This window comes from Mycteria americana, chromosome 3, assembly GCF_035582795.1.
Source record: "Mycteria americana isolate JAX WOST 10 ecotype Jacksonville Zoo and Gardens chromosome 3, USCA_MyAme_1.0, whole genome shotgun sequence".
NCBI classification, from domain to species: domain Eukaryota; kingdom Metazoa; phylum Chordata; class Aves; order Ciconiiformes; family Ciconiidae; genus Mycteria; species Mycteria americana.
In genome coordinates, this window is record NC_134367.1 from 93,632,490 (window position 1) to 93,646,360 (window position 13,871).

Below are 13,871 nucleotides of genomic sequence, written 5' to 3' on the forward strand. Positions count from 1 at the left end.
GCACCCTTGGACTCAGTCTTGGGTTTTCCCCTTCTCCCCAACACTGTAAGGCAATGCCTAACAGATACACACCTTTGCTATGCTGTCCTGAGGCAGGTCCCATTCCTTCCCCTGAGGCTATGGGAGCCATCTCCACCCCTGCAGCCAGAGCATGGGGCAGGACAACTCCTGTGCCTCAATCTGGGGTTGCATTCTTGAGGGAAGTGACGGAGATACTCATCCAGAACAAGTAGCTGAGCAACCTGATCTAATTGGATCTGCGGAGAGCAGGAGGTTGGTGTCCAGAGGTCCCTTGCAACCTAAATTATTTTATGATTCTCTGATACACTGTTTCTGGGCTTGTATTTGTTTTATTTGATAAAGGTACATCATCCATCCATGTATTAAAAAAATAATCTTTCTGATGAAGCCCCAGTCCGCTCTCCCAGGTCTCTCTCCTGGCTGAGTGCTCACTCCTCTGTCTGCTCTCTTCATGCCATCTTGAACCCAGCTTTGCAACCCTACAGGCAAGTAGTAGGGTTTGGGTTGTGGGTTTTTTTACCCCACTGCTTAGCCCTCCATGCCCATGAGGAGGCATGGCCCTGGCAGAGAGACATTGATTGCTGCACACCGGACCAGCGCAGGCAGGAGGAGCAGACCTAGTACAAAGGCTAAGTGACCTGGCCATCTACTGCCTCTTAGCCATGCTTTAGCAATGGTGGAGAAGGCAGTATTGTATCTGCTTCCTATGGTCATTCCAGGCTCAGTAGCCTGTCCTCACATCCACTGTGGGAAGCTTAGCCTTTGTTGTATCAAGAAACGCTACAATGGCTGATTTGAGGTTAGTGCCAGCTGCCTGCCTCGGAGTGACTGGGAGAGGAAGGGAGGATCTGGATCTTGCATTGCTCCGAACCAGCCACAGCACATCTCCAGCCTTGTCCATCTCCAGTTTCACCTGCGAGGGCATATGAGAAGGACCAGCTCAGGCCCAGAGGACCCCAGAGGGGAGCAGGCCATGTTCCTTCTTGTCAGCAAATGGTGAGACAGAAGTGCATGCTGGAGAGGGGGAGGAGCTTGGTCATTTGTGGCCAGACCAGAAAGGACGGCTTGGTAAGTGAGGGGAGAAGACCCCTGGATCATCAGGAGGAAAGTACAGAATGTGTTTGTAACCCCAAGTCTGACAGCAAGAGGCGGGGGCATCACCCAGGGCAGAAGAAGGGCGTGAGGAGACCCCAAATGATCTCCAGAGTCTCTTTAAACTGGCTCACGGGACCACAAGGCCAGGGAGGAAGGGTGTTTGCTTGCTCCCTAGGGACATGGCATCTGAAATGACAGCCTCCAGAAACAGCCGGGAGCCACCCCATCCAGTACTGGGGCAGGGAGGCCAGTGCAGCCACGACCGTCCCAAAGGCCCCAGAAGAAATATCCCAACACCAGCGGAAACAAGGACAAAACCCCTTCCAGTAGTCACAGAGAGGAGTTACAAAGGGCCTGGCAGAATTTGGGCTTGCAAGAAGGCCGTGCCCTCCTCAGCACTACCCATCCTGTTTCTGAGAGCTCGTGTCAGACGATAGCGGCACTGCGTGGTGTGGGCTGCTGCAAGCAGCACATCGCCACTCTCCTGCAGGGCTGGCCCAACACAGCCCTGCTTTCAGATGCCTGTGGGTGCCGGCTGTGCCGGCTGGGCGAGAGACAGCTCAGACCCAGGCGGGGCCATCACACCAATGCTCGACGCCCAGGGGTTTCGCTGACGCGTTCGCTGCCCTGGGGGCCCTTCCCCGTTGCCTGGCTTGTGCCAGCGCGGCTCCCCAGGGTGCAGTTCGAGGGGTTTGCCAGCACGATGACCTGCCAGGGCCCGGCTCAGAGTCCTCACAGCTCACAGCTCCGTCGTCTTCCTAGGCTCGATCAGGACGGTGTTGAGCATGCCCACCTGACACTCCTGGTCTTGGAGCTTCCTTGCAGCCTGAGAAGGGCTTTGGCACCAGTTTGACCTCTGACGGCCCCTCTGCCAGTTCCTCAACATTAGCAGGACGGTGATGAGGACCAGCACTGCCGTCAGCACCCCGAACACCAGCACTGTCACCAGCTGGGCTTCGCTCAGCCCCGAGTCCCTTTGGGTCACCACTTCCTTCACAGAGATTTTCAACAACCCTCCCCCCGGCTCTTTCTCGCTGTGGTTGGCCACGCGCCGCCCCGTGACCGCGGTCCTGACAGGCTCCAGCTGCGTCACCCCTGGCATCTCACTGGTGGTGCTTTTCATGCCCCCGCCGTTCTCATGGTTTGCAGGATGGTAGGGGGGAGCCCAGGTGGGCTCGGGGACGGAGATCTCGCAGGTTTTGCCAGTGAAACGGTCGGGACACAAGCAGTCATAGTCATTGATGCGGTCATAGCACTTCGCCCCGTTTTTGCACGGCTGGCTGGCGCAGTCGTTGATGTTGATGGTGCAGAAACGCCCTTCGAAGCCCACCTGGCACTGGCAGGAGAAGCGGTTGACCCCGTCATGGCAGGTGGCACCATTGGCACACGGACGCATCAGGCAGTCATCGACGTCGTTCTCACAGAGAGCCCCCACGAAGCCAGCGAGGCACCGGCAGGTGAAGTTGCTGGCAAAGCCGTTTTCGTCTTGACACTGCCCTCCGTTCTTGCACGGAGACCTGCATGGAGAGAGCAAGGATGGGTCATGGCCCTGGAAAGCAAGCAACTTCACCTGCCCCAGGGAGGTAAATGCACACAGCTGCTTCCATGGCCAGTGGGTCCAGCACCAGCTCTCTCCATGGGGGCAGCTATCTCAAGGAGAAGACGGGGCAAGAGTTTCCACCTCCCTGAGTGAGGAGCTGTGGGACCTCCTCAAAGGCTGTGGCTGTGCATGGACCCACCACCCACCAGGGAGTCTTCAGCCATATGATCTGAAGAGGAAACATGCCCTCCTGATGCTCCCCAAAGGCATGACGGGTGTCAGCTCATCACACCTACAGCAGGGAGGGTTGGGAATCTGTTCAGATCGCAACAAACACCTTGCCCTGGTAGGACTGTGCAGTGCACACAGCTAAACTAAAGCCAAAGATGGTTTTGGCTTAACTCCATTAGCACATGGAAATCCACAGATAATGAGCCAAGCTGGGCCACTGCTCGGCAGTGCGTGACCCAAAGCTAATGCTGTCTGTAATCTCACTGCCATGCCTCACCCTGCCTTCTCACATGGCCCCATCTTCATCTCGCAGTCCTTCCCGTGGAAGCCTTCTGGACACAGGCAGGAATATTCCCCATCTCGATCGTAGATGCACTGAGCCCCGTTCTGGCATGGGGACTGGTGTTCACAGATGTGTATGTCTGAGGGGAAAGAAAAAGCTGGGAATTAGTGAGAAAAGAGGGGCTATATAGCCAATTCAGTTTGAACACTGCCTGTCAAACCCAGTGGGGATGGAGAAATGGCAGGAGCTTCTCCCTCCTCCCCTCCAATGGGCACCTGCAGCAATAGAAGTGCAGTGCCTACGTCGTGCCTCCCAGCTACAGTCTGCAAAATGCACAGGCTTAGGGGTGCAGAGAAAGCAAACTGTCCTGCAAATCTGCATGACGTGAAGATGCTGTGCATGCCGTCTGGCCGGCCAGTGCAGACCCTGTGGCACAGAGGAGCCTCTGAGGCCAGAGGAGGGGAATCCACCAGCCACCTGCTGAAGGCAGGAAGCCCTGGGGGAAGCAGGAGGTGCTGCCCGGAGCCCAGCTGCAGCGTGGGAAAGGCAATGAGTTCATCTGCTCCATTTCCTGAGGCTGGCCAGTGTCGTGGCAGCTCTTGCTGTGCAACCAGGGAGCAGGTGCCGGCAGCCTGACCTCTTCTGCAGGAAGGGGATAGTCCCAGCTGTGGCAGCCAGGCAACATCCCATCTCCCAGGCAGCCCAAGCGGCATCACCAGGGTGGCTTCTGGCTATGCTGACTCACCCGTCCATGCAGGGTGTGCTGGGCTTCTGCCCTCAGCACCAGAGGCTGGGATGTCCAGCCGCAACTCACCTTTGTCACAGAACTTGCCGGCCCAGCCGGTGTGACAGATGCACTGCCAAGGCTGGTGGCACGTCCCGTGGAGGCACCCTGGCATACGCACGCACTCCTCACAGTACTCGCCCTCCCAGCCTGGGTCGCACCTGCAGGAGGAGAGGGTATGGCAGTGTGATAAAACCCAAGCAGGGGCTGCAGAAAAGCTGTCTGCTTGCCGTGCAGGGTTCCCACAGATACGGCGGTGCTGGGAAACCCTCCCAAAGCCCCCCATGAAGCTTCTGGCTCCCTCCTCCAGAGGAGGTCAGTACTGGCATCTCATCCTTCCAAGGAAGCAAGCAGACACAGCGGGAGCAGGCTCACCCTCTGCAGCCAGGGAGGGTGAGAGGGCAGAAACAAGAGCTCAGCAGCTTCACTTTTAGTGCCCACATCCCACTGCTTTCCTCCAGCTGACTGCTCTGTATACACCACTGCATTAGCTCAGCAATTCCTGCGCCTCCCTCATCGCGCAGCCAGTCTGACGGGCAGAGAAAAAAGCCCCATCCCTAACCCTAAACTCCTTGAGGGAAATGGACAAGAGGCCCCTGAGGCCCACGTGTTTCATTGCACCCCTTTGCATTATAACGTGTGTCATTTTGCATCTGAAGTGCACCATAATCCAGCTGCGAAACATTGCTTGCTATGACTGGCATATGGAATAGACTTATCAGCCAGCTCACAAGGGCAGTATGATGGGAAAACCTGCAGCACCCAACAAGCCTTCTGGCCCCAGAAGAGCGGGGCAGTGGCAATGGCTAAGTAAAGCCAAGCTGCATTGCTCCAGTGGCTTCCCTCAGACCTGCCAGCTCCGAGGGGGAAAGCAAGCGATAACTAGATGAGAGCTGCGTGGAGGTGGCACCAGCCACAACAAAAGCTATACTCAAAACAGCACAAAATTACACCTAACAAAAACAACGCAGTCTCTAGAGTAAGCAAGGGGGTTCATTTTCATGGCTGGGGCTCATTTCAGCACGATGTGCGGTGACTGCAGCTTTGCCAGGCTGGTCTGAGGCTGCACCTTCACACCTGGACTGGCTATTGTCACTGCAGGTTGTTCCAAAGAGATGAGGAAAATGCTTAAAAAATAAATATATATGTTAATTAGAGGCTTTTTGATGGGAATGGAGGTGATACTATGTGCCTGATAGAGTCTGGGGAAATGCATTCATAGCTGGACAGCCATGAGCTTACAGAGGGCTGTGGGCACCCCTACCCCCCAGTACCCACAGGGAGCAGGCACTATCAACTCTTCCCCTTCTCTAAAAGGGAGATGACCAACCTAAAAATTGCCAGGGAGGGGGCCAGGTAAGCAGCCAAGTCTCCCTGAGTTTGGGGCGATTTCAATGAGGTTGTGCCAAGCTGCTGAAGGGTTCAGCAAATGCTCTGGAGGCTTGAAATCTGGAGCAGCAACTCACATGTGTCTCCACCAGAAAGACCTGCAGCTGGGCCACCTGCCACATGGAAAAGTGTGGCATCTCTGGCCGGGGCTTCGCAGCACCAAGCTCCCCCGACCAGCCACAGCTGCCAAAAGGGCTCGGGGAGGAGCGAGCTCTTTGCAGCTGCAACCAAGGGCCCAGCAAAACCAGAGCTGGACGCTCCCTGATGCAGTGGTCAGTGTGGTTACGGTCACCGCCAGGCCAAGTCTGCTCCATTAGGTGAGAACGAGTGGCCCAGGTGTGGTGTGACGCTGGGGGCTGTGCTGTGAAAGGGGGCTGAGCATGCCCCGGCGAGGAGAACAGGGCAGCGGTGGGCAGTCTGTCCCCTTGCAGCACAGGTGCCCGGGCCAGCCCAAAGCAGCCTTTTCCTCCCGGGGCTGCCCTGCAGGATGGGGGCTCCAGGTGGCCCTACATTGGGATGAAAGGCAGTGTCCGGGACCATGGCAGCCCAGGGCAGCCACGTGGTTGCTTCTCAGGCTGAAGCGCAGGGTCAGGCTCTGAGCTTTGCCCCTGCAGGATCTGGGCACCAGCTGGAGCTGGGATGCCAGGGATCACGCACGCACTTCTGCTGCGGTAGCCCCCAGCTTGCTGGCGAGCCCTTTATGAAAACACCCGGAGATCCCCACCATAGCCCAGGCTTCTGAGAGGGGACCCGTGATGCCCTCAGACATTTATGTGCATGCTGGCAGCTCTTCTCTTCCATGCCTCCAGGGAGAGCATCCTCACCTCAACCAGTGAGGAGGCCAAGCAAGCTGGCTGACCCCCAAGCCTTCCCTGCTGCCTGATGACTTTCCCCACCGTATCTGAGCCTGAAGGCTGCCTCCCATCACCCAGTCACGGCTAGGCTGTCCTAAGCTCCCGTCTAGACAAAAAGGGCTCAGCAGAACAACATCGGTCAGTGTGTGGTGGTGGGGACCCTGGAAGCACTGGAGCAAAAGCTGGAGGGGACCAGCAAGAGGTTGAGGGATCAAATCTCCCACTCCAGAGGGTGCCAGGTAAAAAGAGAGCAGAGTCATCAGTTCCAGGAGTGGGTGAGCAGAGGAGGAGGCTCTTAACTCGGGGCAGGGGTGTAGGCACCAGGGACACAGCATCAAGGGAGGGAGAGCAGTTACAGTCAGGGGCAGCAGGAGCAGAGAGCCAAGGACAAGCTGTACCTGCACTTCCCATCCTGGTCACAGCAGCCGTGGGCAAGATTACAGCGCTCGCTGCAGTCATCACCTACAAGGCAGGAGACGGGTGGAGTTGGGTTAAGCAGAGACCATAGATGATGACTCCAGATCTGCCCATGGCCGTGCTGGCTCACAGCATTTTTTACCTTCCTAAGTGCTCAGCCTGCCCTTCCCCAGAACTGTAAGGTGGGGACCTTCCTTTCAATGGCTGGATGCCACATGAGAGATGAGCATTTCCCAGTCACCCAAGCAGCAATAACACTGCCTTTATTGAGAAATGGGACCCTGCTTCAAAACTACCCGGTCTCTGATCATCTTCCCCACCTTCTCTCTGCTGCCTCCCTTAGACTTCGGGCCCTTCTGGGCAAGAGCTGGGGTTGCCCATGCATTTCGGCAACCTGTGTAATAGGACCTGACCCATCTGGGACCTTGGTCCCACAGTCGTGCAGCAAGTATGGTGGGAAAGCTCAGGGCCAGGCACTGCGAGGGGCACAAAGGGACCGAGGATGGAAATGGAAAGAATGGCTCCTCTTTATCTCCCAGGATGTCCCCATCCCCAGAGACAGCTATTGGCATGGAGCGGTCTGGCTGGGGCTCCTGCCCTCCCCCAGGACCCAGCTGCCAGCACTCCCCCTCCGGCGTGGGGAGGCAGGGCTGGCAATTGCATGGGGCCAGGTATCCAGTTCTGTTTATTTATTTAAAGGCCACAGAAGCTGTAACTGAGCCATGGCTTCTCCATGCCACTTCTCATCCTCCGCTCGGCACTGGCCTGCTTTCTCCAGCCAGGTGTCCCCTTTCATCTCCACCTTCCCCTCTCCCCCATCACTTGCTTGTGTCTTAGCCCCACGGGGAGCTGGCGTGCTCCAGCTCCATGGGCAGTAGAGCAAATGTCAGGAGGCAGGGGGTTTCTCCAGGAGCCCAGCATGATCCCAGGCCAGGCCCAGGAGATGAACGCCCTTACCTGACTAAGCCCCCTCATCCCAGACCAGGGCAAATTAAAGCCCCCACGCCGCTTTCTCCAAGCCGTGTGATATGCTGCCTAGGAAGCGAGCAGGAGGAGAAAACCCCCATGCATGCATTTTTGCTGCAGTGAGGCGGCAGGTCCCACTGCTCAGTATAAGAGCCTCCCAAAACAAGCCACCATGGAGCTGGAGCAGCATCCTGGGACTGCTCAGCCCAAGCCTGGGTATTGTCGCCTTTCCTATTTGTAACCATCTCTCCTGGCAGATGGCTTTGGGAATTCATCGCTTATCCAGAGCAGGGGGAGAGCAAACTAATCTTTGGGAAGGGATTTTGTCTCACAGGATCCAGGATTAGCCATTCAGTTTTTGGATCTTCATTCCCCCTCACTGTGCCTCTCTGAACAGGGTCATCGGTTCAGCGACCCATTCACCCTAACTGCGAGAGACAGAGCAGCAGGACCTCTCACTGCCGGTCTGCTCAGGCATGGCCACCCCCATGAGCACCACAGCAGGGGTCTCTGTGGTTGCCACCAGTCACCCCCCAGGTGCCGGATGACTGAGCAGCATTTTCTGGTCTTCCAGGTCAGGCCAGCTCTGTTTTGGATGGAGAACTGAGGAGACTTCAGCAATGCCAAGGACAGGTTTGGAAAGATGGATATAAGAGAGAAGGACCCATGTGATGGATATAAGAGAGAAGGACCCATGTCTACAGAGACTCACCTTGGGCAAGCTGGTGATGGGCCAAGAGGATCCAAACCAAGGACATGAGCTGGAGACAGAAGCTCCTGAGCATGGTCAGCGTGGCCCCACCGAGATGAACACCTACAGAGAGAAAAAGAGTAAGCTCAGAAAAATCCCCTGGCTGATACTGCAGCTTCACTTCACGCATCCCTTCCTCTCCGCAGCCTGGGAGTTTTGAGTTGAAACATCCAGTTTTGTACGGACTTGTCACTGCACTCCTCTCTGTCCTTCCAGACTCCTTCCTCTAAGGCAACGTTGGAGTACTAAGAATCAAAAAGCCTTTTAAAATGCCTGTATGGTGCTATGAGTGTACACACTCAGTCCCGAGCGTGTAATAGCTCAGGCTGTTACACCGCGTCTTGGAGCACCTGCCCCTGCTAGCTGCTGTCAAGAGAGCAGAAGCCTCCAGAAACACCAGTCCAGTTGTGGGGACCTTAATCTTCCCTCCCTAGGTCTGGGGGGCTTCAGCTTCATGCTAAGCAAGGTCCCTGCAGTGCATGATCCAATGAATAGTTGGGCTGAGTCTTTTTGCAGCGCCCAGGCTGCTTTTCAAGCCCTTCAGGAGGGCAAGGAGTCAAGTAGATCTAGCAGACAAGCAGGCGGTAAGTGACAGCCCTATTTCATTTTCCAAGCAAGGGAGTGAAGCACTAGGCACTAGACTGGGGCTGCAGCCCCAGGTAGGAAAGGCAAACACGCACGTCTTGCTAGGTGCGATCCTTTTCCTTGGCTGTCCTGCAGAGAGCCCCGTCAGCCCAGAGTTCCTGCACCCATCTATTTTCCGACTGCCTCCTGCCCTCTTGAAGTAACATTAAATACTTTCCAAAAATGCTTCATTCCCTCCCAGCCTTCTGGGGTTGTTAAGGGCAGGAAATTCGAGGGTGATATCATAAATATATTACTATAATGAGATGGGAGGGGTTAAACTTCTGCTAGGAGAGTGGTGAAGGTATGGAGCAGACTCCATCCAGCTGCATGGGTGTGATGGACAGGGGCCATTCCACTTTCAGCTGGACTCTTTAGCTCGGGAAGTTTGTGTTGGGTCAATAGTTGCATGAAAGGCTTCTCAGATGGGGACAGAAGTCCTCCCCCCCCACGCACACACGTACACTTGCATTGCAGGAAGAGGTGTTGGGGTCCCTGCTAAGGGCTTCACCTGCCTGGACCAGACAGAATAGCCCACAAAAAGCAATGATGTTGCTCGAAGCATCTCTCCAGCAAACAAACCATCACCTACGAAGGATGCAGTATTTTCAGAGGGGCTACAGGATGTTCCTGTCACTGCCCCAGCCAAATCCCAGCGCAGACTGCTGCATCCTCCCTCCCCACGGTCCCCTTGTCACCATACTCATGGGACCCTCCTTTGCCTCCTGCCCCAAAACGCTGACATGCTGGGCAGTAGCAAACAGCTGCTGCATTTCAGGGGAGGGTGAAGCAATTCCTATGAAACTTATAAAATAATTTAGGGCTGAACGGTTGGTATCCTGTTCCTTCAGGGCTGTGAGGAGCTCAACCTCCGACCACATGTCATTGCAAAGGTCATTTCTCCCACTGCTCCCCACAGTCTCCTCACTCGAGGCGCAGCCTCTCAGACCTCCTGACGTAGCCGCCCCACGGGTGCTTCTCCCAGCGCCCACCCAGGGGCTGCCCTGGACCCCGGCAAAGGGCTGGGGGTATCCTGGGGGGCAGCCGGTGCCCGAGGGAGCTGTGAGCAGCACCCGGGCAGGCCTGGCTTTGGGTCACAGGGACACAGGGAAGGGAGCTCCCTCCGTCCCACTCCTCTGCTACGGCCTGGCTGGGTTGGGGGCTACCAGCCCCCCAGGGGCTGCGGGCTATTAAGGACGCCCCCGGGAGCTATTAACCTGCCCCTCGGGGGTATTAGGGACCTTCCTACGGTTGGGGGCTACCAGGGACAACCCCAGGAGGGGGGCTATCAGGCACTGCCCCCTAGACTGGGGGCTATAAGGGACCCCTCCGGGCTGGGGGTCCGGGGGCAGGGGTGGGAACCCAGAGGATGCCTCGCCGCTGCGCCTCGCCCCTCCTGCCCGCCCCCCCCCCCCGCGGCTTTGGGACCACCCCGAGCCCCCAGTGCCCCCCAGAGGGGCAAGGCCACGGGGGTGCCCACCTTCCCCCCAGCCCCCGGCCGGCGGGAGGGGACGCTCCGCGGAGCCCCGCACAGCCCCGGCCCCGCCGGTCCCCCTGCGGCCGGGGCGGCGGCGGGGGAGGGTGGTGGTGGTGGTGGTGTCCGGGGGGGGGCTGCCGGTCCCCGCCGCACGCTGCCCCCCGCCCCCCTGCTCACCTCGGCGACGCGGCGGGTCGTGGGGCTATCGCGGGGCGCGGCGGCGGGGGGCGGCCATGCCCGGCGCGGCGCGGCGGCGGCGGGGCTGGGGAGGCGCGGGGCTGCGGAGGGAGCTGCCGCCGCGTGTGCCGCGCCGCTCCGCCCGCCGCCGCCGCCGCCGTGCAGCCCCGGCCGCCTGCCAGCGGCTGCGTGTGCCTGCACATCCCCGCTACCTCCCCGGGATATCCCGCCTCCCGCCGCCCCAAACCGCAGGCAGCCCCCGGCCCGGCCCGCCCTGCCCGCTCACCCCTGCCCTGCTCCCGCCGCCGGCGGCGGGGGGGGGCCGGCATGGCCCCACGCGGGCCCGCCCGCCCCGCACCGCCCCGGGGGGCTCCGTCTGCGAGGGGTCACCGGTCCCGTCCCCCAGGACCGGCCCGCAGAGGATGGAGGGGTGCCCCGGTCTGGGGGTGCCCCCGCGGGGCGCGGCCCTGCTGGGGACACCCCCGCCCGGGGCTCGGGGGCTGCAGCGCTCGCCCCCCTCGCGGTTGCACACACACTCGTGGCTGGAGGCTCCGGCCCGCTGCTGCCGGCCTCCCGCGGGCCACCTCCGCCTCGCAGCCCGGTTCCTCTCTCAGAAATAGGTGCGGGATGATCCGAGCCCTCACTTCGCTCAGATTATCCGAAGTAAGCGAAAACGCCTCCTGCAGCCCCTCCCTGCCGGCTTCAGGGGCCACTAACACACCCCCACTGGCAAACCGTGGGGTTAAGAAGCCCCATCCTTAAAGCAGGGGTGCAACGTGGGGTGGTCACCCCACAAGAAAGAAGCCATCCAGCGAAGCTCTGGTCCCCGGCACTTCTCTCGCTGCTGCTCACAAGCCATGGATGCCAGCGCCTTGGTGAACAACAAGACAACCCTGGGAGAGGGGCTGGGCCGTGACATCTTTGCGAGGAACAGCTGCCCGCTCTCCTCCTCACCTTGCATGGCCTTTCTGCTACTTGACAAGATCGTATCTGTCACCTTCAAAGGTCCTAGCAATACTTAATTAGATTACAAGTTCACCTCAGCCAGCCCTCTTCTACCCCTGCGCCCCATGAGTTTTGCTGTTTTCCACCACGAAGGAAGAACCACATCCTATAGGCACTTACGTGGATGCTTCCACATCCCATCTCATCTCACCAGACAAAGATCACCCCATCCTTGCTCTCACCTTCTCCAGTCCCCCTGGCCCTCTGCAGTTCCTGACAGCCCCGTCAGCACCATGCACCCTGCGGCAGCCGTGGGTGACATTGTGGGCCCCAGTGCCCCGGAACAGCCCAACAGCCAGCAGCCCCATCAAAGCCCAGCTCTCTGCCAGCTCTGAGTGCGGACCCCTGCTTGCTCCATCCTCGGCAGGTCTGGACAACACAACCCTACTGAGCAATAACATGGGAGCCTCCCACCCTGCCCACTGCCACAGGAACTGCCTCCTTCCTGCCTCTTTCCTGCTCTCCTGTCGGCCAGGAGCACTGTTCCTTTCCTTGCCTGCCTCCTCCTGTCTCCATCACCCCACCTAACTGCTCCAAGGTCCCCGAGGGCCAGAGAGGTCCAAACCCCCTGCTGCTCAGGCTGCTCCGTCAGCTCCTCGGGTATTTATGGGACAGGTGTGCACCAGCTCTGATCTGAGATGCTTCCTGTGGTTCTCCATCCATTCTCATCCCTCGATCCTTCACATCCAGCTCAGCCTGCTTCTGAGTCCTGGTTCACACCATATCTGGGGCTTACAGCAAAAAGGAGAGGGGGAGGCTGAGGTCAAAGCACAGCTCCTGGTGCTCAGTTAAAAACCAGACAGCCTCTCCTTCAGTCACTGCTGCTCTAGGACCTGGGAGGATCCACCTTTCTCCTCTGACCCCCACAACACCCTGCCTTGCACTCCTTGCTCTGCCAGTCATGGTTGGAGGCCAAGTTTTTACTGGCGGCACCTCCAACACTGAGTGTAGGCTGCTCAGCCTCACCCTCACCTCCTCCTTGAAATCCTACTGCCTACATCAACTGTCTCAGATACAACACCACCTCCTGCAAACATCCTCACCTGCTCTCGCACTCCTGTGCTGGGATCTGCCCTGATCCTGACCACGCTGCGCTGCAATGCCATTGCACAACCGTGCCTGGGTGCTCTTAAACCTCACTTGGTTAAACGTGCCTAAGAAAACCCTCTGGACGCAGTGTGTGCATTTGAACGGGCAGGTAGGAGGGCACTTGCGGAGGGCTCCCTGCGCACGTTGATGTCCGTAAGTATCTGTGTCCACAACACGAGCGCTGCGGGAGAGGGAGACCGGGTTAGGTTGCAGTCAGCGGAGTGGGACGTGTGGCTCTCCCCATGCCGCTTCTCTCAGAGGTGAGAGCCATGGCGTGGATCGAGGGCCATCCAGGCTGAGGAGGTAAAGTTGGTTGCTGGAGATCTGAATGCCGAGGCAGGGCAACAGAGAACAGAAACCACGGTGGGATTTCAGAGGGAGGGAAGTGGGAGTATTTGAGGAAATGGTGTGTGGGGTTTGAGGTTTGGTTTTGCATGTGAGTAGCACAGACAGAAGCAGGCAGGGATGAGTGGGAGTAAAAAAGGTGGGTACAGAGGAGGGGGAAGGGACCAGAAGGGAACCCCAAGCACCATGGACCTTGGGTGTGCTCCTTCCTCAGCACTGAAGAGCTCCTGTTCCATCCCTGGGCACGCTCCCGAGTCCCAGGCTTTCTCTGGCAGTCCCTGGGCTGCCCAGGGTGATTCAAGCAGAGCAGCTCTATTTGCAGACCCAAGAAATGGGTGTTGAGGGGATTCCTGCACTTGGCTTAGACCCTGCTCTACTGGGCTCTGATCCCTGCCATGCCATCCCTAGAGGCATCTCAGATGGAACAGCTGCTGGGTCAGAATTAGGAAGGATTTTTTCCTAGCCATAAGAGTCCCTCCACTGCTTTTCCCTCCGGTGAAGGAAATCCCACAAAGCAGGGACCTGGAGTGGGAACGGGAACGACCTGTTGCCATGGTCTCCCCTTCCAACGCGTGCCAGCCCCAGGCTCCTTCCCCTGCCATCCTTCCAACGCACCATCACCACTCCCAGCTGGAGGGAGGAATTACCTGTCAAAACCAGCTGGAGCTGCTTCCCTTTCTTCCGGCGTCTGTAACCTGCAACTTGGAGGCAGCTGGACATCAGGGGCAAGGAGCGGATGCTGGCCTGAAGGAACAGGTGATGTTGCCTCTTCTCCTCCACCGAGGAGCCTTCTCTGGAGCAAGGAAAGAAACTCTTCCCTGTG

The 13,871-nt window shown here is 58.4% G+C and overlaps 1 protein-coding gene across 1 annotated transcript; it reads right to left on the reverse strand.

Moving 5' to 3' along the window:
• Positions 1-379: 379 nt before the first annotated feature.
• DLK2 (delta like non-canonical Notch ligand 2) lies at positions 380-10,737 on the reverse strand. Its single transcript, XM_075497406.1, has 6 exons — positions 10,610-10,737; positions 8,293-8,394; positions 6,596-6,659; positions 3,985-4,115; positions 3,165-3,309; positions 380-2,633 (listed from the first exon to the last, which is right to left on the reverse strand). Exons 2-6 carry the CDS (start codon positions 8,363-8,365, stop codon positions 1,856-1,858), a joined length of 1,191 nt encoding a protein of 396 aa, XP_075353521.1. The 5' UTR covers positions 8,366-8,394; positions 10,610-10,737; the 3' UTR covers positions 380-1,855.
• Positions 10,738-13,871: the final 3,134 nt, after the last annotated feature.